The sequence below is a fragment of the Desmodus rotundus genome, chromosome 11 (assembly GCF_022682495.2).
Source record: "Desmodus rotundus isolate HL8 chromosome 11, HLdesRot8A.1, whole genome shotgun sequence".
NCBI lineage: Eukaryota > Metazoa > Chordata > Mammalia > Chiroptera > Phyllostomidae > Desmodus > Desmodus rotundus.
The window spans coordinates 13,104,597-13,130,376 of record NC_071397.1 but is presented as its reverse complement, the minus strand read 5'-3'; the positions used below and the strand labels follow the sequence as shown (position 1 = coordinate 13,130,376).

At 41.8% G+C, this 25,780-nt stretch overlaps 1 protein-coding gene and 1 pseudogene across 6 annotated transcripts in view; one reads left to right on the top strand and one right to left on the bottom strand.

Moving 5' to 3' along the window:
- Window positions 1–232: 232 nt before the first annotated feature.
- Window positions 233–2,604, bottom strand: LOC112302409 (small ribosomal subunit protein uS7-like; annotated as a pseudogene).
- A 5,722-nt stretch (window positions 2,605–8,326) lies between these two features.
- ADGRF1 (adhesion G protein-coupled receptor F1) overlaps window positions 8,327–25,780 on the top strand; it is a 43,810-nt gene continuing 26,356 nt past the window's right edge. For 2 of the 6 annotated variants that reach the window (XM_045193474.3, XM_053914367.1), the window contains exons 1-6: window positions 10,905–11,048; window positions 21,301–21,395; window positions 22,507–22,593; window positions 22,925–22,982; window positions 24,057–24,206; window positions 24,850–25,023. In XM_045193474.3, the coding sequence (XP_045049409.2) occupies window positions 21,330–21,395; window positions 22,507–22,593; window positions 22,925–22,982; window positions 24,057–24,206; window positions 24,850–25,023 (535 nt within the window). In that variant the 5' untranslated portion in view covers window positions 10,905–11,048; window positions 21,301–21,329. Of the gene's footprint in view, window positions 8,578–9,058; window positions 9,172–10,904; window positions 11,049–21,300; window positions 21,396–22,506; window positions 22,594–22,924; window positions 22,983–24,056; window positions 24,207–24,849; window positions 25,024–25,780 lie in introns of those variants that run through there. The other 4 variants (XM_053914368.2, XM_045193473.3, XM_071219678.1 and 1 more) reach the window with 4 other exon arrangements.

Genomic DNA, 25,780 nt, shown 5'->3' with positions numbered 1-25,780 from the left:
TGATATTGTATATTTGTTAGGGTCATTCCTTAATATTTTATCTCCAAATTTATTGATACATTTAACACAATCTCAAAAAATATAACAATATATTTTTGGTATGTATGGCTGCGAAGGAAGAACCCGACAAGCTGATCTTAAAGTTTATATGAAAATATTAATAAACAAAAATAGAAAAGTTCTTTTTGTGTGTGTGGTTCCGCCCCAAATGGCAAACAGGTTTATTGGGGTCTTAGTGGTTGGACTTGGTCACACACTGCAGCTCGTCTTTCTTCCTGGTAGTGCGGGGATTGGAGGAGCCCTTGGCCGCATTGATGAGCTCATCTGCCAGGCACTGGGCCACGGTCCCGATACTCCAGAAGGCAGCCTCGCCAGCCACCTGTGTCCAGCAGCCAAATTGCCAGATTCGTACGGTGCAGAGGAGACACCTCTACATCCTGTTGCCTCACTGTTCCTGCTCTCCCAAATGTGGGTGGATTCCTCCCAGGACCACTGCCGATGATGGCATTCACCAGGACCTGCTGGGTTTCTCTCCAGTGACCAGATGGATGATCTCGAAGGAATGCCTGTCGATGTCCACGGTTAGGAGCTCCCTGCCATTGCTGTGGCCGTGCATCATCATATTGGAGTTGGTGAGGTGCTCCACAAAGAAGCACCTTGCTTTGCTGGAGTGCTTGGCTGCATAGCACCCTGCACTGTGGGGCTGGTACTTAGCATAATTCTCCCTCACCATGTTGTCATCTCTTACAAGGAAATGTCATTGATCAGCACTTCATTGGTGTTTCACTTCCGGAAGAGCTTGATGTCAGGGTCTCCCATTTGGTCCTCCCAAGCTTGCCGCTGGGGCTTCTCAGTCACTGCAGATGAATCATGCGCAGCCCTGGCACAGACAGGAAGAGTAGAAAGGAAAGTTCTTAAAAGGAAGAATGATGAGGGATAATTATTATATTGGAAATGAAAATGTATTCTGATGCTGCAGCAAATAGTGTGGAGCTGGTTCTTGAATAGACACAGATCAATGAAAAGAACACCATCTGTAAACAGACCCAAAGAAACATGGGAATTTAATATTTAATAAAGATGACATTTCAAACCAGTGAGGAAAAGATGAATTATTCAATCAGTGGTGTTGGAACAACTAGGTAGAAAACGGAAACAAACAACAGTTATTTGCATGCTTTGTTGCCATTGGCTAGTTTAGACTGTATTGCAAGAAAAAGATGGCTGGTTCTCAGTTAGGAGTAAAAAGGGGAAAAAATAAGAACAAAAATTCCAGGACCTGCCAGACAGAAGATATAAGTAATTCCGGTCTATAGCTAGTAAAATATAAAACTGAGATGGCCAATTACAACTAAGCCTCATGACAAGTTAGACAAAATTGCTCTCAGCAAAGAGACCACAGGTGTGGCTTTCTTACCAAAGCCAGGTACCTGCTTGGAAAAGAATTGGGAACATAACTTTCAGCTCATAGAGTTAACTAGAATAGAACAGATAAAAAGTCAACTATGTTTTTAAGAGAATTGCACTATCAAGAGAGCCACTAATACTAAAATGAATTTTAGCTTTGTTTAGAGCTACTGCTTGTTCAACATATTATTTATTACCCGAGTTCTCCAAATGTCTCACTGCATTGCAGAGGTTGCCTCCATTCCATTCTCCTCTAACAGAGTTCTTGCTGCCCGTTGGCCTAACTGGAAGCAAATGCCACATGTTTTGAGATGTCTCTTATGGAAGATTTGCCTGCTGTTGGTATCAATTTCTGTGTGAGTCAGCTTAAGCTAAGGTACAGGTAGTAACAATTTCAGAATTTCAGTTGCTTAAAACAAAAAGGTTTATGTTTTGCATGTGTAACAAATATATAATTTTAAACAGAACCACCCCATCACACCTATTGATGGACTTTTACATGGCCTCCAATCTTCACATATTGTTAATAATTCTGTATCAGATATATTTGTATAGATGTCATTTTGTATGTGAACAAGTGTATCTGTTGGTTATATATTTAGAAAATAGAATTGCTAGGTCAAAGGATATGCACATTTTAAAATTTGGTAGAGACTCACTGACGAGCTATACGTGAGATTGTTTCCTCCTACCTGCAACAGTATTATTAACCCCTTTGATACTTGTCCACCTGGGAGGTGAAAATAATATTTTATCAATTCTTTATTCTTCATTTTTCAAGTTATACTAGATGTTTTCTTGCTTTATATAGATTTTAGAAGTATTTTTATCCTTTTTTTGTTTATTCATATCCTTTTATCTATATGTCCCTTTGGTTGTGTTAAAAAGTGATTAAGGAAGGCAAACTTTATTTAACACTTCATGACATACAGTCTCTATTCAGAGAACTGCAAAATGGGGCAAAAGACAAGTCCCTTTTATAAGATAAAGAATAGAGAACAAGGAAGAGAAAAATAACAAACTATCTGATATGGCTGGGGCCACATAGTCGACCGTATTTGGGGTGAGAAGGAACAAGGAAATAAGCACAGAGCCAGGGCTGGCTTGGTGTTTGGGAACTGGCTGACTGCATTTTTGATCAAGTGGGGCATTTACAGGGACAGGAAAGGTATGTAAAAAGTTTCTGTTTGCTGACATGACATCCAAGCCTAGAAAGTTATTTCAACAATAGCGTCTTTTTCTTATTAATGTATAAGTATGATTTTCATATTTAAGAAAAGAATCATGAATGATATAAATTGAAAATATTTTTCCAGGTAATTATTTGTATTTGGGTATTGTTCATTGTATTTTTTTTACCATGAAGAATTTCTCCTCCTTTTTAGGTAGTCAATTATTTTTGTTGTGATTTTGACAATTTTTTTTCTTTTTATGATGTTTGGATTATGGTCTTAGTTTAGAAAGACTTTGTTATTAAATCAACAAATTATTTAAGGAATGCAACAGCAACAACTCCCATGTTTTCTCATATCTTTATAATTTTATATTTTATTTTAAATTTCACAACTCAGATGAAATTAATGTTGGTGAGGGACGTATACATATTTACACAATTTTTAGCTGGTAACAATGAGTGCCTTTGTAGATGATGATTTGTTGGCTGTGGAACAAGAGTAGGAGGAGAGTAAGTTTTCTTTTTTTAAAATTATATTTTATTGATTATGTTGTCTTGATTTTTTCCCTTTTGCCCCCCATCTACCCAGTATCACCCACTCCCTCAGGCAATCCCCCACTATTGTTCCTTGAGTCATGCATATAAGTTGTTTGGCTACTCCATTTCTTATACTGTACTTTACATCCCCATAGCTGTTTTGTAACTGCCTATTTGTACTTCTTAATCCCCTCACCTCTTCACCCATTCCCCCATATCCCCTCCCAACTGGTCACTATCCCAATGTTCTCCATATCTATGATACTCTTTCCATTCTACTTGTTTGCTTAGCTTGTTGATAGTTTGGTATTTATTGTCATTTTAATGTTAATAATTTTGAACTTCTTATTTTTCTTATATTTAAGTCCCTTTAACATTTCATATGATAATGGTTTAGTGATAGTGAACTCCTTTACTTTTTTCTTGTCTGAGAAAGCTCTTTATCTGCCCTTTGATTCTAAATAATATCTTTGCTGGGTAGAACAATCTTGGCTGTAGGTCCCTGCTTTTCATCACTTTGAATATTTCTTGCCAATCCCTCCTAGCCTGCAAAGTTTCTTTTGAAAAATCAGCTGACAGTCTTATGGGAGCTCCCCTGTAGGTAACTAACTTCTCTTCTCTTGCTGCTTTTAATATTCTCTCTTTATCTTTAACCTTTTGCATTTGAAATATCATGTGTCTTGGAGTGGGCCTCTTTGCACCCATCTTGTTTGGGACTCTCTGTGCTTCCTGGACTTGCATGTCTATTTCCTTTGCCAAATTAAGGAAGTTTCCTTTCATTATTTTTTCAAATAGATTTCCAATTTCTTACTATTTCTCTTCTCCTTCTGGCACCCTTATGATGCAAATGTTGGACCTCTTGAAGTTGTCCCAGAGGCTGCTTATCCTATCCTCATGTTTTTTGGATTATTTTTCTTCATGTTGTTCTGTTTGGTTGTTTTTTAGTTCCTTATATTCCAAATCATTGATTTGATTCTTGGCTTCATCTACTCTGTCATTGTTTCCCTGTAAATTGTTCTTTATTTCAATTAGTCTATCCTTCATTTCCGATTGGATATTTTTTATGCTATTGTGGTCCTCACTGAGTTCCTTGAGCATCCTTATAACCAGTGTTTTGAACTCTGCATCTGATAGATCACTTACCTCCATTTCATTTAGCTCTTTTTCTGGAGTCTTGATCTGCTTTTTCATTTGGGCCATGTTTCTTTATCTCTTCATTTTGACAGCCTCTCTGTGTTTGTTTCTATGTATTAGGTAGAGCTGCTTTGACTCCCTGTCTTGGTAGTGTGGCCTAATGTAGTAAGTGTCCTGTAAGATCCAGTGGCACAAGATCACCCAAGTTGGGTACTCAAGGTGTACCCTTTGTGTGGGCCAAGTACACCCTCCTGTTATATTTGAGCTTTGGTTTCTGTTGGCAGATCAATGGGAGGGATTTATCCAGGCCAGTCAGCTACAAGGATTTGCTGTGACCACTGCTCACCAACCTCTGCCCTCCATGAAGGACTAGCTGTGCATGAGCAGGGTGGTGGTACACTGGTGTGGTCTGTAGCTATCTACTGGGTGTGCTGGCACTGGGGTTTCCCAGGTGGTACAGGCCAAGGTCAGCCCCAACCTGTGTTTTCCCTAGGGCCACCCTGCCTGAGCTATAGAGCAATCTGAGATGGTTGCTCCTTGTGCTGGGCTTAGAGATTTCCAGCAAAGCCAGGCTGTCAATCTAGGCTGGCTGCTCCTAGTGCCAGGCCTGGGGCTCACTGAGGCCAGCTGTTGCTTGTTTGATAGGATTTGGGAAGTTGTGAAGCATGAGCCAATACCAGACATTCATGTGGAAAATTAGCTTGGGTGGGTCTGTAAACTGGGTGGGACGGAGTCTCTGGGGATCTCCAAGGTGGGTGGAACAGTGTTAGCCAGGTTGATGGAGTCTCAGATGTGGTACCAGCTTGCTGGCTCTTTGGGTGGAAGGTTTAGAAAAGGCACAATGGCCTCTGCTCGCCTTGATGCCAGACACTTCAGTTCCTTTCTGTATGGCACTGCTGCCTTTCGAGCTGCTACCCTAGTGTTGGTGCTCAGAGGGAGTGAGTCTGAGTAAGTTCATGTGTGGGTTCTTTAAGAGCAACTGCTTGGGGCTCCAGAAGTTTCTTCACCAACTCAATCTTTACTTGTTTTTGTAGCCAGAATTTGTAGGGACTTATCTTCCTGGCACTGGAAGTCTGGGCTGGGGGGCCTGGTGTGGGGCTGGGACTCCTTGCTCCTGAGATATCCCTCCTGAAATTTTATCCATCACACATGGGTGAGGCACCAACCTGTGTACATTTGCGGCCCTCCTACCAGTCTGAATGGATGTGGTTTCTTTAATTCCGTAGCTGTCAGACTCCCATTCAAGTCTATTTCTGATGGTTCTGAGTGATGATTGTCTGTATTTGAGTTGTGATGTTGATGCGGTTGTGCCAACCGGGGAACTATGTCTGCCTACGCTGCCATCTTGACTGTTAGTTCTCCTAAGTTTTCAATAAATATATGTTTTGTAATTTTGAGTCTTGTACCCTGTTCGCGTGAAATCTACCCCAAATTCATTGAAATAAGTAAACTTTGGGCAAAAATATGGAAACTGTGTTGTCAGATCCTTCCATTTTTCAAAAGAAGCCGAAATCTGGATTTTCCTGTGAAATCCCCTGATGTTTAAATGTTAGGAACTAATTCAGAGATTTAAAAACACTGCGTGGGCCAAGAAAAACACATCTGCATGCCAGATGGGACTCACAGGGTGCCAGTTTGAGACCTGTGGTTTGGACATTTCTTCCTCTCATCCTCAAATATTCATTCATATGCCTTTGCTATGGGCTGCTATACGATAACGTGGTCAGCTCTTGTCACAATGTATTTGAACTGATTGTTGGTAGCCTAGTCTTTCTATTAAGCTGTAAGATCCTTGAAGATAGTATTTATAAATTTTTGAGGTCTTCAGGGCCTAGTAGTGTCTTGTACCTAGTAGACATTTAATGAGAATGAATGTTTGTTGAGGGAATAAATGGATGAATGAATGAATTCTTTCGAAAGTTGAATCCTTAGCAAACAAATGGACAAAGTAGCTCAGGGTCTCAGCGGTTACCTGGTTTAGACCACTGGGGAATTTGGCAGGTAGGGTGAGTGATTTAGTACAGTCGGCTTCTTCCACGTTGTGAATCTCGGCCACTAGATGTCTCCCTTTGCTTAAAGGACATTCCGAGTTCCTGGGGTTCCTTGGTGGTTTGCTAATAAGAAACAGTACTTAAGTAAAAAAAAAGTCTTAATCTCAGGCCACATCTTCAGACGTTTGTCCTCAAGAGGAAGTTGAGTACAGCAACCACGTCAAAGAAGAAGTGCCCAGGGACAGAATCAGATTTATTTTGTTCTGGGAGAGCTTCTCATCCACAGTAACACACCCCGGGGCACCAAGTGACACAGTCTGCTGGATTTTAGCCTCTTATCCAGCACACTTATGACTGTCCTCCAGAAGGCTTGTTTGTGTTACTTTTTGTAGCTGCGTTAGGCCAGCTGTGGAGACATGCATCTCCCTGGTAAGGCTCTGGGACTCTAGAACCTGTGTAGTAAAAGCAGGTGTATCAGACTGGACTTCTCCGCTAAGGCTGCCCTGGCCCCATGTGACTTCTGTGCATCATCTGAACGTTGGGAATGTGTTTAGTTGTCTCTGGTTGTGAATTTCATGCCACCCCAGGAGGGTCTAAGGAGCTTGGAGAGGTGGGCTATTTGGTGTTTGTATAATTCTCATTTTAAAGACAGGCAGATTGAAAAAAAAATCATTACTTCTATAGCCCACGGCTTTCTCTTCTTGTTATCTCTGACATTTAAATACTGTGCATTCTGAAGTGATTAAAGGCAATGAGTAGAATCCTGCCTGGCTCTGTGAAATTGATCCAGGGTATTGAACTGAGTGCCATTTGAAGCTTACTTGTTGAATGAAATGGAAATGTGGGTTCTGTTGGGTTTGGGTGGCTCTCCAAATCATTATGAAAAGTTCAGATGATAATAATGCTATGCCTCGTTAGTACCTGAGTCACAGCCTTGCCTTTGCCTTTTCTTTGGTTGTTTTGCATGGGCTGCATATTTCTGTTTGTACTTCCCCTGTCTCAGAGGAGCAATAGAGCGTAGGTTAAGAGCACAGACTCTGAAGTCGGGCTGTGTTGGTGCCCTGGTTCACTATTTACTTTGCTGCCCTGACCTTGACTTCCCCATCTGGGGGTGGGGATGACAGTTACCGCTATCATCCCCACTTTGCAGATGTCTCAGGGGTTGGTAGGAGTATAAAGGTGCATGGAAACTTCTCAGAACAGCGCTTGGAACACGGTCAGCACTCAGTAAATGCGAGCTGATACTAAGGGCTTGGTAGTTCATCTCTTGCTCCGATTTGCTGTCCAGGCCAGCTCTCATGTCTGTGCACTGTCACTCTCGTCTCTGATAGGATCAGAAACGAGTTCCTACAGTTTTGTGAACCCTCCCTTTGTTCATTTGGATGTCCTTTATTTTAATGCCAAATAGCAATGCAATTCTTATGCAATGCCATCACTTCTCACTCCCCGAAAAGAGTTTCTGTGTTACATTGACAAAGCCTTGCCCTCAAGTATTCTAATAATTCTCCCCATCCACCTCTTTAAGTGCTAGTTAAGCCCTGTGTGTTAAGAGAGTATGTCAGTTTTGATTGTCTTATATTAGTTAGGAAAATCTCACTATAATTTGTTTTGTAGTTAACTCTTCCCCTCTTTACTCCCCCTTTCAGGTTTCTTAAAATTTTGACCTGAAATATTTCTTTATTGCATTTATCCATTTCACAATTATGGGGTACAGCCATATGAACCAGTTCAGAGCCTACCACCCCCTCAAGTCACCATTTCATTCAGGGTGGCCTTTCGTTTTTGCAGCCCCTGGAATAGAGCTTCTCTAAGGTCAAGCTCAAAGAATGGCCAACATTTCTGAGGATAGACAGTGCCACCCAGGGTCCCTCTGCCCAGGTGGGTCCATGTCCTTCCCAGATCTACCAGCTGGTCTGAATATTCCAGAAATCGCCTCACAACCAGTAGTCTCTCAGGGAAATGCGGCTGACATGAGAAGATTGAGATAACTAATTCCAATAACATATTTATGTTTGCATTTTCCTTACTCCTTGGGCCTCAGGTTTGTTGCTGTTTATTCCTGTGACTCTACTCTTTTGCTGGGAAATCAAGTGATCAGAACTTTCAGGAATCCAACACAAACAGATGAAGTTGGAAGGCTTGAAGCTCTTCCTTAGCCCCAGGCCTTCCTTCTTGTTCTTCTGGGTCACCTGTCTGGTGCTGGCCTGGCCTTGCCGAGGAAGCTCGTGGTCGGGATCACCAGAGAAAGAGATGGGAAGGAGACCAGATGGACCCAAACACATGGATTTAGCTGCCTTCGTGTGCTCAGGTGCTCACCGTGCTCCTGCTTCACAGGTTAGTGTGTGAGAGTTTTTGTGGCAGAAGGAGCTTTATAATCTCCCTGGAGGAACAATGCTTGGTCAGCTCTGCCATGGCAGAAGGTTAGCTCTTTTTGGGCTCATTGCAAGATGTCACAATGTTGCCACATGCCTCAAACCCGTGCTGCTGCCCTTTGCTCTCTGTCCTCTGCAGGACTTGGGGAGCCCCAAAACCTAGCCAGGAAGTATTAAAAAATTCATCTTCGCATGCATTAACAGATTATTAGGATGAAACTAGAAAGGGTGAGTCAGCAGCTTATTGGTGAGTCACCAGTATTGCAAAAGCACACCCTATTTGTGAAACAACCTAAACATTGGACATACTATGATCTCTTTCTATTAAATATGGAATTAGCAAACTATTAAATGCATTCGTTTGTTTGGATTTAGGTTGTCACCCCTAATCAATATACTCACAAAAACACTGATATTTACTGGTTGGTTGTCTTATTTTCTAGTAGCTGCTAAAATTTTTTTGGCTTAATAAGAAACTGGAGGGATCCCTTTGGTTCTGAGGGCCATATTCCTGTCCCTAGGACACTGCTGGGCTTCGTAACACAATGAGCTGGAGGTGAGTAACAGAGTTTCAAGCCCTGACCACCATTAACTCCATGCCGATTAGCCATTTTGTCTGCCCCACTACTGCCTTTCTCCCCTCTGGTCCCCCACCCCATTCTACAGCCACTTTCCTCCCTAAGTAACTAGTATATTATTAGTCACATTCTAGAAACACATTCCCACTAACGTGTCAGTGACTTCTGTGCTGCTACAGGAACCTGCATTTTAATAGAGACGGCAGCAAAGGGGCAGCACTGAACTGAAAAGATGGCATCTAATCCTAGGACTTTAAGTGTTGGACCCACTGAATGAGAGTATATATTTCTGGAAGCCCTTGGCCCTGTGTAGTGAATGGAAATTCAGTCTCCACTTTCAACTGGTAGATTCTGAAAACAGGCAAAACCCAGCAGAAAAGGCACATGAGAAGAATGGCGTTTACTTGACTAAACTATGAGCTCAACTCTCTTCCGCCTGGGGTTGGTTGATGGACAAAGGTGCAGTGGTTGATACCCTCGAACAGTCAGGTGTTGTCAAGTGGGGTTTGTTCTCTTGAAAGCTTTCCACTGGACCAGATCCAGACCTGATTGTGAAGAGTTATGGTATAGACGAAGTGGCCCAGCTGCTGTTGGAAACAAGAGGGTCAGATTGTGTTTAAGGCTGCCTGGCATTAAAGGACTTCAGTGTGACACTATAGGCTCCAATCTTATTAGCACTTCACTCTAAAGAAAGGAGTTCCTATTAGAATTTTGTGTTGCAAGGACCATTTTCTCCTTCTCGAGAGGATGGATGCCTCCTCTTATCTGATAAGAACAATGTAGCTGATCAGCTTCCTTTTTTCTTTGACTGCTAGGAAGCTCCATTCCTAGAGTTAAGTTTCAAACACATAAAACACTGTAGATAACTCACAGGTTTTTATGTGCATTCTTTTTCTTAACTGACTCTCCACATTTATAGTTGTTTCCCTTTTTATAATTTGTTAGTTATCTAGAACTTTTATGGTTTGTGTTCCTTTATTTCTATTCTAATATGATTTTATTTTATGCATTAGCATGTAAGCCACCTCAAGTCATTTGCAAAGACGGAGTGCTAATTTTCAAATTGGATGACTCCTTAGAAAGGTCGGCACCTTTGTTAAAGGAGTTACTAAGGTTTATCTTGAGGTTTTCTAAGGACGAAGAACATACCGAGGGCATTCACACTGGGCAAATGTGCACAACTGCTGATCTTTTTGTCCCTTCATCCCATATGAGGCCAGCAGGAAGTCCGAGGTTCCTTTGTCTGGGAAAGTAGCAAGTTGATTCTTCAGCCTTGAGTGAGAAAGTTGGAAAAGGAAAAATAATACCTACTGCTACCGTCACCCTAGTGGAAGTGCCCTCCTCTCCTCTTTGGAGTCATAGATTAAGGGCTGTATTCCGTATGCTCTATGGGGTAAGACCCCAGGTATCCAGAGGCTGGACGTGAAGCTCAACAAAATGGCATTTTGTAGAAAACTGATTGAGGACAGAAGTGTCCCTCATTCTCCTAGAGCATTTTCCTTCTGTGGTTTCAGAAATCTCTCTATGTCTGCTGGGAGAATCACCAAGTCTTGGGTTCTGAGCTGCTTCCTCTTACCAGGCTGATATTGACTCAACGTGGGAGGGGGAGTCAGCAGAAAGTATGCATTTCTCTTTTCCTTGTTGAAGGGGGTGTGTCCTGGGCTGTTGGCCCGCAAGGGCAGCAGCCCATGCACTAGGAACTGCTCATGAATCAGAGGGCCTGTGAGCAGGCCAGAGCTGCTGTGGGTCAGATATTAAGATTGTCTTTCCAAACAGCTTAAGAAGTGATTGAGCCACAGGTACACTGGAGGAAGGACTCCCTCGGGCTGTGATGTGAAGAGAGGAAAATCGCCAGGTAAGCCCAATAGATGTGATTTGACTCCTCAGAATGTGTATAACTATCACAGGTACTGCCTGTTCATCTGAGATATTTTTCCTCCCCATGGGGAAGACTCTGATTTCAATATCTCATTTCCCGAAGACGGTTAAATAAAGGAACAGAGAGTGGGAAAAGCAATGAGCAGAGGCAACAGTCTCTTGGTACCTATAGAAATTGAGGTATTTGCTGAGACTCAGACTCCAGCTTTTCTGACTCAAAGCTTAGCCTTCTCTCCATCCATTATAACACAGCACCCCCTATTCCTTAGATGTGCCTGGAAGGTAGAGCGGCTGAAAGAAAGAATGATCCATTAAGGATACTTGTTAAAAACATTAATCTTCGGTTCTCAGGCTGGCGACAGCTGTGAGAGGGGAGGTAGGAGGTAGGGACTGATAGAAAGAAAGTGAAGGGACTAGTCAAAGGACATACATGAAGGACCCACAGACATGGACAACAACAATGTGGGAATTGACTGTGGGAGTGGGGACAGACTGGGTGGAGCAGGACAAAAGGGGTAAAATGAGACAACCGTAATAGCATAAACAATAAAATGTGAAAAAATAAAAATAAAATATTAATCTGAAGGCTTCCACTAATTAGAAATATATTAGCCTTAGCAATCTCTTAAAAAATATGCTTGAGGGAATTAAGTTTGTTTTCACTTCAGGATGGATTTATTTAAGCTTTTACGGAACCAGTATCATCTGGGAAGTATTTCCCAGCTGAACTGCCTCCCTGGACTCTGAAAACCCCAAAGTTGATTCTTATAACTATTTTCACTGCTATTCTCTCCACTATAGTTTTTGACAGACAGCTCTTGGAAATTCATAATTTCTCTCTTTCTTTTAAATGAAAAATCCATTTATGTAAACCTGACTTCTTATGTAATCCACTCATGCCAGAAACTGAATGATGGGAAGTTACTTAAGGTCAAGGTGGAAGAGGAGTGGAGAAAGGAAGACTTTGGCTTTTCCTTAGAGACATCCATTAAACTAAACCGGATAACAACACCCATAGGCTGGAGGTCACAGACATAAGAGAATGAAAAATAGATAAAAATACATTTGATGACTTGTCAGAATAGTAACACAAGCCTTTTGTTATGTTCCCTTTTCTATAATAAAACCACTACTAATTATTTATAACCAAAACCAAAATTAAAAACAACTTTATAATAATGGCCACATAATACTTTCTTTAACCATTAACAAGTAGTATAACTTTGAGCAAATTATTTCACTTTTCTCCCTCTGGTTAATCAATTTGCAACAGGCATGAAAAGATAAAATGGGAATGTATACATGTTGAGCCTTAGAAGCGTGGCTTGCGAACCCTCCTATTTTGCGCACAACCACAGCTGATGTGGAGTGGTTGCTGACAAGCCGCATAGCTATATATGTCTTGCTTCTCAAAATAGATGGTAAATTCTTTCATTTTTTTTAAAAAAAACAGGAGCAGGGTCCACATTCCCAGGTTTATCTCTTGCTGTGCTGCGTGAGGATAGGGAAAGCCCCGTACTTTTGCACCCATACGCCCTCTGATGTCATTCATTCCACAATAAAATAAATGCAAATATCCTCCTAGAAAAAAAAAATACACGGACTCATTCATTAAAACTGGCGTTCCTGTTCAGTTCAGATAGAAAACTGAGCTCTGACAAGCTAAGAATGAAAATACATAAGAATTAATAAGTGTGAAAGAATTAGCAAGTGTTGGCAGGTCATAGAATTATAACAAATTCCTTGCGCACAGTTGAACACATAAGATACAAAGAGGCGACCTGCAGCAGTGAGGTATGGAGCCTTACAACTGTGCAAAACAGCTCAGTCGTGTTGATGAGGGTTATTAGCTCCGCGTGGACCTCTGGGTCCTCAGCGCCAATGTCCGTTTTAATCTCCAGAGGCCCACGGACCTTAGAAACTCTAGAGTTTTGTTTTTGTTTTTGTTCAGGTAAAGCCTTTTTAAAATAAAGACTTGAAGTGAAATCTTTAAGATAATTTGCTTCTTCTCATAAGATAAAAATTTTAAAAATCTGAGTTCCGTCATTGTTTAAGGATAGATAGGCATTTACTATCCATTTGTGGTGTTAGAACAGCCTGTCGAAGTGGAACAGACTCGCACCTTCAACGTTCTGGGTAAAGAGACTTTGTACCGAGCGGATTGTATTTTCCATGAAAACCTTTCACGCTTAAGTTCATACTTTAGCCAAATTCTGTTTGAAGACTTTCCTATGCTTAGATTCTTAGAGAATCAGGCTAATTCTTTCTAATATGGAACTTAATGATACATTTCTTCGCAATAGAACATTCTTCTGTGTTTTTGACCAAGATAACAATTCAGCTAGTAACTAGCAAAAGAAATGGCACAGATAGCTGTAGAAAGTTAAAAAAAAATTTGAGTCAGAATTTTATTACATGACAAAGTGGACTTTAAAATTGATTTAAAAACATCAAGATGGTCTTGGCAAAGAACAGTTTAGTCAAGAAACATAGTTGGGATAACTGGTTATTCATTGGGGGGAAATGAAAGTAAACCCTTATTTCATACCCAAACCTGAATAACTCCAGAAAGACCAAAAATTTAAATTCATTTAAAAAACAACTAAAAGAAGTGTTAAAAGAAAATATGGTAGAATATTTTTACAATTTTGTTATAGAAAAAATTTTTTAAAGATTTTATTTATTTATATTTAGAGACGGGGAAGGGAGGGAGAAAGAGAAGGGGAGAAACATCAATGTGTGGTTGCCTCTCACACGCCCCCTACTGGGGACCTGGCCCACAACCTAGGCATGTGTTTGGTTGACAGACTGGCACTCAATCCACTGAGCCACACAAGCCAAGGAAAAATTTAATTCACATAGAAAAATTAACAGATGTGATTTCATGAATATTTCAAACTTTTGTGCAGAACAAGACAGCATTACCCAAGCAATATTCCAAGAGAAATATTAGATTTGGGGGGGAAAGAAATTTAGGGAAATAAATTCAAGTTTTTCCTTTCTATTTTCTGCAAGTGTAAAAAGGAAATAATGCCCACATAATTTACAAGATTGCCAAAATAATAGAACCAAAGCACAGGAAAGCATTTTGTAAATTAGAAAGAATTGTTATTATTTCTTCTTATTATATAACTATCACCACTCTTGAGTTGCTGTTCAGGTAATTTTTCTGGGAAACAATTCAAAAGGAAGCTCAAATTCTCTGGGTTTTACCCACTCTAAGTAAGCAAAGTAGATGGGGAAGGTGAGAACTAAGTCTGACCTGGGAATTCCAGGAAGGCCAGGTCTCCAGTGCGAAGCTGAAGGCTTGGCTGGAAGAAAGAGCTTGGCACCTTCTCTGAAATGCCATTAGTTATCCTTTAGGGCTGGGCGGTAACTCCTCCTCTATTGAACCATGAGTGACAGGAGAAAATCTTCAGTTACCAGGTGCTGGAACAGAGCCAACCCTCAAAGTCGACAGTCTGGTTTTTTAGAAAGGGGCTGAGCCAGACTTGTCCTCTGTGGACACATAAACTCTACTAGGACACTAGAAGAAGTACTGGGCAATAAGCTAAGAACAATATATCATCTTGGGTCTCTCCTAAGCTAGAAAGCACAGACTAAGTAGATTTTTCAGGGGCAGGGAGAACAGACAGCTGTACTGGGTACCAGCACCAGCAGTAGGAGAAATGTGCTTGAGCTGAAGTTCTAATGAGTGACAGAGGACACACAGACTTGTAAAATATGTATCTGAGTTTTTGGATTAAGAAGGAGCAGATGAGGAGGTAGGGTCACAAGGAAACATCAGAGAGTTTAAGGGACCCTGGAACAAAACGATTTGTTCGCTTGTTTGCAAAAGTAAGTCTGGATCACTGCTTTGGAGGGTTTTCTTAGTGGGTGGAGCTACAATGAAGGAGCACCCTGCATGACTCTGGGCCTTACGCAGAGCTGGGGGAATTGGAAGCTCTCATTATATAGTAGTTGAACAAATTACAGCTGAGCAAATTGGTAAAGTGTCCTGAGGAAGGGATGAGTGAGCTAAGTGATTCCTTTGGTCTCTTTCAGCCTTAAAATTCTAGAATTTTAAAAGAGCATACCTGTTTTCTCAAAGCAAGGACTTAACTCTTAGTAGGTTCTTAGCTTATCTCAAAATGTGTTCAAGAATTATGATAATCATAGCCTCGTAGATATAGAGAACAGGCTGACCATTGCCAGAGGGGAGGGGTTTTGGGGACTGTGTAAAATAGGTGAAGGGATTAAACAACCCCCCCCAAAACAAAGAACAAGCCTCATAGACACAGACAGCAGTATGGTAACACCAAAGGGAAAGGGGGGGAGGTAGAAGAGGGTGAAAGGGGGGTGAATGGTGATGGAAGGAGACTTGGCTTGGGGTGGTGAACACAGAATATAATATACAGAGGATCTACTATAGAATTGTACACTGGAAGCCTGTATAATTTTATTAACCGATGTTACCCCAATAAATCCAATAAAAATACCCCAGAAAAAAAGAATTATAATAACCAATTGGAAGAGAAAACAGGAGTAAAGCCCAGTAAAAAATTTTAATCTGCCCAGGGTTAGATTTGTTGACTGACCGGTGCTAATGAAAAGAACAATTAAATAAATAATATATAGAGAGAAACAAAAATGGGCGTATAATAATAGAATCTGGATGTGAATGGATTTGAGCTCTCCTTATTTTATAGAGGAGGAAGCTGAGTCCAGCGAGTCTTTTTTTTTTTTTTTTAACTTTCACAAGCTCTAACAGATGAAGAACAGACAGATTTGGGGGTAGGGTCTAATTCACCTTGGTGTCTTTCTGCTCTGTTAATACTACATAAACATACTAAAAACATGCTAAAACACAAAATATGTATGTAAAGATTTATTGTGCACAAATGTTTATACACACTCACTGAGATTTTAAAGAGCTTTAAATTATAGTCCTTCCAGAAGAAGTTTGCCTAGCTCATAAAATTTACCCAACTTCCAAAAAATTTTTCAGACGTAAAATTGCTTATCTTTTCTGCTTTCCACCTATATTTCCACCTGTCTTCTCTGCTGTATCTGCCTACTTTGAGAAGAGTTAAAGCACTCTTCTTGAAGGCAAATGTCCTGAGGATTTCTATACAAAGACAGATCCCAATGTAAAGGTTACCGAAACTTATTCACAGGTAAAATAAAAACAGCGGTTTACAGGCCACCTGCCTCTAAAACAGTCAGCCCTATTTGAGTCATGATTTTTTTCAGATCCTCGCCGGAGACCTGCTCTTCCCATTAGTGTGTGTGTGTGTGTGTGTGTGTGTGTGTGATGCACATGTGCACATGTGAGTTCAAGACAGAGAGGAGGGAGGCAACTCTACTGGAAATTCTTCTATTTATAGAGGAAGAAGCTCGATCCCATAAATACTGATGCCAAGGAAGTCACCCAAGAGTTCAACTGTGCCTAAGATTAGATTGTTGCTAAAAACGCTGGGAAGTGTAGGTGTGAGCAGTCCCAGCTAAGCACCACTGTCGATAAGGAGACTGCTGTTGACATAAATAAGTGGCATTTGGAGTCCATGAATGCACAACTGGAAGAAGGGGGAGACAAGGTCAGCCATCTCCAGGGACTTAACAGCAAATTCTAATGATTGTTCTCTTTAAACTGAAGGACAGGGATTATCAGGAGTGAACTTACTTGAATGAATTCAAGGAAGTGGGGGCAGGGGGTTGGTCCTGCCAGGGCCAAGCCTTCCCAGGAAGCCAGTGCCAACTCAGCTGTAGGTCAGCCATCACTGGCCGGGGGCTGCCTCGGGGCGAGGTATCATGTAAACATGCTTACTCTGATGACAACCACAGCTCCTTGTCCGTGGAGAGGACACACGGATTCTGATGATTTTTAAAAAAAAATTAAGGCCCAGCTTGAAAGGGAAGTGCTGAAAATACCATGGGGTTTGCATTGACCCAGAAGCAGCTTTTATTTGATAAGTTAATTTGATTCAGATTTGAAGCCAAATTCTGATACAATCCAACGAGTAACTATAAAAACTGGTGGGGAGGTTGAAATGCTAGTAATGCTAATATTAATAGCTGTTAGGTATTGTTCTGAGTACTTTATATGAACTTCAGAAAACAACAAGTAATTCTGGAGGATGACTAGTGTAACACTAAAAAATCATTTGTTATATATCTGAAAATCAGTCTCCCAACCCTATCCCAGAGGGAATTATATGCATTGAGGGAGTGAAGAAAAAGTATTGATTAGTTCAGGCTTCGGTCCCAAACTCCAAATGAGAATTCAAATCATGGGATCAACTTAGGTGTGGAACTCTTTTCTCTTATCTAAGACCCAGCCTAGAATCCCAACTCTCAAAGCTACCTGGAGGTCAGCATCACTTGGGTAGCTTAAGTGATGCATAAGCCTGGGCCTGGGCTGAGATTTAGTGGGTTTAGGGTGGGATGGGGCACCTGTATTTTCTACTGTCTCCTAAATGTCTTCTTTTATGTTCCTCCTCCCCTTCTTCTGCCTCCTCCTCGTCTATCCTTTCTGCTTCCCAAAAAGTGATGGTTCTTTGTCTCTAGAGCAGTATTTTTCAAATAGTTTTGACAAGGCGCCATAGAAATAAATACATAGTTACACAAACACACACACAATAAAACATGCATATATATTGAAATAGTTTAGCTATTCATGATAGGCCTACAGAGCTGTACCTGGGAATCCCTGGTCTGAAACCCTGGTTGTAAATTAAAGTTTCCCATTCTGCCCAGTCCGAGGACACAGCCCAGAATATAACCTCCGGTGTGGGAGGAAGAGGGCCTAAGAGGCCGACAGAATGAGAGCGTTTCCTCACAGTGCCCAGAGCTGTCACCAGGCCTTCTTGAGTTAGGTTTGCAGCCTCAGGCCTGGACTGCACGTGGGAGAAAGAAGACTTTTCAGAGAGCAAGAGACCAAGGGGAAGAGCCACGGGAGGGTCAGGCATCCCATTTGGAAGCAGGCCCTGGCACAGAGAGAGGATGGATCACACCTACGTGCCTGAGATTGTTTTACCCTCTGGAAGCTCCAGCACCAAGACCACGGCCCAGACAGTGCCCAGAAATCCCCATGAAAATTTTTCCCTGAAAGTGGAGGAAATGTGGGCGAGGGGCTGGGAGGAGTGCAAGCTCCCTCTGCAATGTGGCTGCATTCCAGGAAGGTATTGGGAAATCAATTGAGTTGGGTGTGAAAATTTACCAAAACACCCACAAAGAAACAAAAACACCCAAATAGAAAATATACAGAGGTAGGTCTCAGAGAAAGAATTAAGCTTGTTTCATAAACCTGTTCAGTTATTTCATGTATATATACACACAGATTTCATGATGTGTATATACATATAAACATGTATTCTGTGCATGTGTGTTCATATATACATGCATACATATACATATATACATGTTTTATTATGTATGTGTATAACTATATATTTCTTTCTATGGGCCTGGTCAACAACGTTGGGAAAATACTGTTCTAGAGACCAACAGCCGTCACTTTTGGAAAGCAGAGAGCATAGGCTGGAGGGAAGAGGACTCAGAGCCGTTAAGTTTCGGGAGGCAGATCCAGGAGAACGAGCTCTGGAGCACAGGCTGCTGCCCAAAGAAAGTTAAAGCAATGGACTGAGGAGGAGTCTTGGCAAGCAGGGAGCTGGGGTACCAGTGGACTGTTGGCCTTAGGGGAGAAGGTAAATGATGCAGACAAGCATTGTGGCTGAGAGACAGAGAAGGAGACAAATTCACACAGAGTCCTGCGGAGGAAGAGGGACAGCACGACCACTGTCTCAAGGGGAGAATGCCCGGACTCTTGCCTTGACAGGCTTTTAATGCATTTCTGGGCACATTACATTGAGGATGGTCCTCATTTACTATGCACAGGTTTGCTTTAGGTGGTTACAGAAAACAAAGGAGAGGATGTTGCTAATTACATCAAAAAGGAAGGATATTTGCAAATGTAAAGGGAAAAGTGGTTGAACTGGTTACACTGGTCCTTGGAAGGTTTAGCATAGATTTTAGGAAGTTACTTTAAAGATATGCAGTAAACGTTTGCTGCCTCAGTTCAGGGTGAGGGAGTTTTAGCAAAAAGCAAGTCTCAAAGTGGCTTAGGCACAATGCAGGCCTGATTCCCCACGGGAGAACCTATCTGTGGGTGTGGATCCTGTGTGCCAGACTGAAGCAGGGTGCAGCCAAGAGGAGGGCCCCAAGAAGGGATTTGTGTGCCCTACCTGCTCTGTAATAAGACCTCGCTTTCCACTGGCCTTTCTGAATGGGACCTGGGCCCACGCCATACAGAACGGTCGCCTATAGGTAAATGCAAGTGATATGTGTCCCATTGCCTATTTTCCATGCTTCCCTAGAAAGCCCCAGAAAAGGTCTCTGCTGATATATAGGCCATGTCTCTGGAAGTCAAAACCACTCTCCGATGTTTTCCTTTCCTTGTAAATCAGAAAGCAAGGTGTGGGGCAGCTTTGTATGAAGTTTAAAGCACTCCCAGGAAGCAAGGTCAGGCTTGGAAGGGAGGGCCCAACACTGTTTCATACTGTCAATCAAAGCCACTTACTCTAATGGTGGTTTGTTGAGTTCGGCAATGAGAGTTTTTCATTTTGTCCTATGGAAATGTGAAAGGAACGTTGAGAGGCCATAGGACAATGATTCTTCATGTCCAATAAAACATTTTTTAAAGTCATGTTAAAAAACTCACATAACATAAAATATAGCATCTTAACCATTTTTAAGTGTACAAGTCCAGTGGCATTAAGTATATTCACATTGGTGTGCAACAGACTTCTAGAACTTTTTCATCTGGCAAAAACGAAACTCATTATCCCTCCCCCAAGGCGCTGGCAACCAGCATTCTATGACACTTCCTGTTTCTATTAGTTTGACCTTTTTAGATACTTCATACAAGGGGAATCATACAGTATTTGTCCTTTTGTGATTTGTTATTTCACTTAACAGAATGTCCTCAAGTTTCACCCATATTGTAGTATGTGACAGGACTTCCTAATTTTTTAAGCCTGATTGAATAGTCCATGCCTAATGGCACTTTCGGCGGCGATGGAAGGGTTTTTGTCTATGCTGCCCACCACGGTACCCATTAGCCTCATGTGGCCAGTCACATAGTCACAGAGTCACACATAGTCACATAGTCACACTTAGTCACATAGTTAAGCACTTGAAATGTGGCTCGAAAGACTGAGAAATTAAATTTTTAATTTCACTTTCTTGAAATTAAAATTAAAATTTAGATCGTCACTGTGCCTAGTGACAACAAGATTTTTTCATTCACACAAAATAACTTGGGGATAAGTGACTAATTTTGTGGCCATGAGTATGTGATGATGAGTTTTGTCTAAATTATTCTGAAATAACTATGAACTTGAGGACAGTTTTTTTTTTTTTTTTTGCAAATTATATTTACTATAAACAAGGAAATTTGCTGGATTGGTTCATGATGATTTTTATGCTTAAACACTCCGATTCTATCCTTATATTAATGGTTCTAAGGGTCCTTGGTTATCTTAATGCTTGTTTTTCTTTTTTCTGAGATGAAAAAGAAGCCTCAGTGAAATATAAAAGGCTGGTTATTAAATACACTTAGTCACATAGTTAAGCAAGTCCTGATTTTAAAACAGTGTAACTTATACTAATGTCTAACCACTGTGCTGTACGCCTGAAACCAATACAAAAAGGCATTGCAACCAAACTGCAATTGAAAAATAAAAATATTTACAAATACTTTAGATTTGTAAATATGCAACCCAGATAAATAGTAATTTTTATGGTTTTTAGAATTATGAATTGAGTTTTATTGTCTTATTTTGACTTATCTCTATTTTCTATTTTTATTTTTTACAGTAAATATTTATTACTTTGCAATAAACAACAAAATTATTCTTTTGAAAAAAAATACAAATTGACCCAGGGAAAAAAACAAAGTCCACGTTTTGTCAAATTTGATCACCCAGAAGAGAGTGCTTAAGAAATTTTTTAGTAAGTTTATAAAGACAGAAATTTACTACTTTTCAGCAGGAGTGGCCATCACAGTGCCTCAAACTACGTACCTGAAATGGAAAGGTGATTAAACACTTGGGGCTTGTGATCAGCTCATTTAGGCACTAACATTGCGTGCGCTTAAAAATGTTAGTTTGAACCACTTGTTTTCACGCCTCAGCCCTGCATGGTACCCCACTGTCTAGTCACAGACTGTGAACCCCGCTATTTGTGTTCAGTGCAGGAACAAGAGAGGGACCTGCTGAAGATGAGAGTTCAAGTGTGGCTCATCTTTTTCTTCTGGGTCACTGAGGGCGGTGATGGCTACTTGGGGGTGAGTTGGCTTATGTCCTGTTTATCCTGTGTACCACTTCCCCTCTCTCCTCTGGTACTTCTGGAATCCATCACTCTCTAGGCAACTGAAACTACCTATGTAATAGACATGGAATCACAAGTTCTGGGTTCTCGTCTCAATGTTAGCAACATTAGCTGTGTGGTCTCAGAGCTGAGATGACCCAACTGCAAAAGGATCTTGTACTAAACCATCTTGGAAATCTCTTCTAGCTCAACACATTCACTCCTATAGCATCTTTGATGGAGAACAAGCATAAAGATTGGCATTGGCCATCCTTGGACTGTCTGATCCCTATCTATACATACTTTCTTAATGCTTTTACCTAAGGTCATGGTTTCAGTGTTCTCTATAAGCTGATGACTCCCAAACTTATATTTTCATCTCAGACTTCTCCCTTAAACACCACACTCACATATATACTGTCTACTTGGTATTCCAGTTGAGTGCCCAATAGGCGCCTCAACTTCGTATGTCTCAAATTAAACTCTTTGTTTTTCTTCTCACCAAACCTACTCCTCATTTTCTAACTCAGCAAGTGGTATTGCTATCTCTCCAGCTACTTAGGCACAACATTTATTTTTATGTTTGATTCTTCTCATAATCCATAGCTAAACCATTGGCTCTTTTTTTAATTTGTTTGTTTTGGCTTTATCTTTAAAATACATCCAGAATTTAAATGCTTCTCACCATTCTATTGCTACTGCTTTGATTCACACTTCCATTATCTTTCACTGATATTATTTCAATAACTCCTGAAATAATTGTTTCTGTGCTTGTCTATACCCAATATGGCTGCAGGACTGAGCTTTCTAGAAAATAAAATATAGACCTGACTAATGTGGCTCTGCAGGTTGGGTGTCATCCCACAAACCCAAAGGTCACCGGTTCAATTCCCAGTCAGGGCACATGCTGGGTTGTGGGCCAGGTCCCTGGTTGTGGGGTGTGCGAGAGGCAACACAATGTTTTTCTCATACATCAATGTTTCTCTCCTTCTCTTCCACCCTTCCTTACCACTCTCTCTAAAAATAAATAAATTTTTAAAAATCTTTAAAAACACAAATAAACTAGAGCACATCTTTCCTCTGTTCAGAACTCTCCAGCGGGTTACCATCTCACTCAGGTGAAAGCTCAGCCATTGCCATTGCCTGTGAAGACCTACACAACCTGCCTCCCAGAGGTACTCTCTGACCTCACTTCCTGCCTTCTCCCTTCACCTACTCCATTTAGCTATTCTGGCCTCCTCATTCTGTCTTCACGTGCTGGTCATGTTCTTATCCAGGGCCTTTGCATGTGCTGTCCCCTTGGCCTAGAAAATTCTTTTTCCAGGGATCCTCACTTGTCTACCTCCTTCAGGCTTGTGTTCAGAACTTGCCTTGTGAGACCTCTTGCCACAGCCCCGCCATCCCTGAGTTGGATTTTAGATGCATCATTTCAATTTATCTGGGAAATCCAACAGGGCATTACAAAGCCCTGCCATAATTGTTCCTTTTTTTTTTCCTTTTTAACAGAGAAATGACGGCATCAGAACAAGGAAAAGACTCATTGTGAATAAGAAAAAGCATCCAGGTGAGACACTGGTGGCAAGAGAATGGGGTTCAAACCCAGGGGTGCTTCTGACTGTTTGTATGATCTTTGGTACATCATTCAACACCCCAAATCTGTAACGTGAGAATAACAATAATCCTTACTAGCAAAACATTTGTGAAGATAAAACAATATAATAAAGGCATAGTATCCTCCACCATATCTGTCCAGTAGCTGCTCTATATTCTTCCTTTCCTTCCTTATCTTGATCCCAACAATGTAATTAATGGGCACAGCCTTCGGCCTGTGGTCTGGTATTTCATTTATGGGTCTGATGTTTCAATCGCTGAAGGTGTTTTCTCATGGAAACAGTGATGCACACAGTCGGTGGTTAGGTTCCTGGGTCAGTTTACAAGCCTTTCTTTGGTGAATTTGCTGAACAATGATGTGCCGATGGTGCCATAGAACTTAGCCCCATGCAAGGCTGCAGTTCTTCAGGAAAATAAAATGAAAAATTAATTTGGAATGCCACGAATACATTTTCCCTGATAGTAATAACACAGCTAGTATTTATGGACTTGTTTCTATGTACCACGCATCATTTTAAATGCATTAGGTGAATTAAATCCTCACGCCGACTCTCTGAGCGAGATACATTGGTCATCTATTTTACAGATAGTGAAACTGAGGTAGAGAGCTAAGAGGCAGGAGGCATGACTCAGACCAGAGGGCAGGGGAAGGCGAAGAGAGGGGTGACTAGGAGTTTCTCACCTCTTCTCCCTTCAGCCTTGACACCTGGAACTCTACTCTGGAAGTGTCCTGAGGAAGTATGCCAAGTCAGGAGGGTGATGCAGGGGTGGGCCAGAGAGTGTGGGAACAGCTGGCCTGACAGAAATGAGAGGGTGAACATACGTCAGGCATATGTGGGACAGTCCGCATATGCTAGTCCTGGACGCTCATTCTTAGTCAATGTCTGGATGAGCAGAAGTCAGTGACAACCAGTGTGGAATCATCCATGACCTCCAGGCTGAATCTGATGACTGCCCCGTGGTCCCTTTCTCTGCAGTATTTCCCTCCTAGACTGAGAAGAGGCTTCTGACTGTCTTCTCCCTTTAGACCCAGTGCAGGAATATGAGCTGCTGCTCCAGGTGGCTTATAGAGATTCCAAGGAGAAAAGAGAGTTGAGGAATTTTTTGAATCTTCTGAAGCCTCCGTCACTATGGCTGCATGGGCCAGTGAAGATTATCAGAGCAAAGGCAACCACATGTGAGTCAGCTCTCTGGGGACTGAGGGTGGAAATGGGGAAGGTGGGCATGTCAGTTGGCATGGGGTAGGTTATGCTATGAAAACAATCTTCGCTGCACCATCTGTGGCTTACAAGAATAAATGTTTCGTTTCTTCTTCATGCTACATGTCCATTACAGGTTACAGAGGGGCTGAGTTTGTGGTGGTCACTTGGGGACCCAGGCTGATGAATCAGACACTATCTCATACATACCCACTTAGAGACAAAGAGGGAAAAAAGGAGCTCTGGAAGGCTTGATGTTGGCAGTTCAATTTTCTAACTCAGGAGTGACACACGCTAATTCTGCCACGACTTACTGGTCAGAACTGGGTTCATGGCCCCAGTCAGCCTCAGAGGCCAGGGTATGCAGTCCTGGAAGAGAGCACATGATACCTGGCAAACAGCACTAATGACCAGAGAAATCCAATGATTTGTTGAAAGCAAGGGTTCTCAGAAAGTGTGGTGCCCAGTCCAGCAGCAGCCGCGCCACCTCAGGGCTCCGTCCTGCCCGCTTTTGATGAGAAATCCTTGGTTCAGAGTCTCAGTGGGAGCCGAGGATCAGAATTCAGCAGCGGTTGATTTATTAACCTGGCCCCATGAAACCAAGCTCTGTTTTTTGTGCAGACTGCAGCAACCAGAACGGGTTCCTACGGTGTGCCTGTGAGGATGGCTATTCCTGGTTTCCTCCTTCCTGCCTCAATCCCCAGAAATGCTACCTTCACACGGCCGGATCACTCCAGAGTTGTGACTGTCATCTCAGTAACCTCACCCAGAGCGTCAATTTCTGTGAGAAAACAAGTAAGCACATGAGGATACCAGGAGGGGAGCCCTGGGCTGGAGCCTCTCCCGCCCCAACATGTGACAGAAGGGGGACTCTAGCTCTTTGTCCATGGGTTTCTCTGCCTTCCTGAGCAGAGCTAGTGTTTGCAGGGAGGTTGAGCAGCAGAGATGCCCTGCTAGGTTTGGCTGGGCACAGTGAGGGCTGTGCTAGTGCCGAAAATTCAGAAATGCAAGTCGATCTTTGGGCACCACTGCAACCTAGCTCCAGCTCAGCTCTGCACATCTGTGCTTCTTTTGAGATTTAACAAGATTCACTAAAATCCCAGGTGGGGAAATTAAATACAGGTGCTTGAGTAAATACAGTTTTTCTTCCTACCTCGTTTCAACTCTTTCGTAAACATCCATTCTTAGAAAAGAGAAGTCTAGCAGTATAAAAGCAAGGAGGAATGCGTAGTGATTATATGAAGGTAATGCTCTAAATCTCCAACAAATATGTGTCCTGAATGCAATGCCAAAACAAAAGTCAGAAGCATAGCCTTAGTAACCAGTGGAAGCTGAGGGAGCTCCTGTTGACTTGGGTTTATGTTCGGTGAATGATGTGGTGAGCTCAATGGCATGGGCTCAGGGCTTGAAAGACTTGAAGAAGTTTTCCAAAAGCTAGTCCACTTATCCTGAAGCTCTGGATTTTGGAAGAGCTGAGCAAAGAGTGAGGGAGGACCAGCAATAGCCCAGTTTTCAAGGGTACCCCTGGCTCCCCCTCCCAGGACCACAGCAA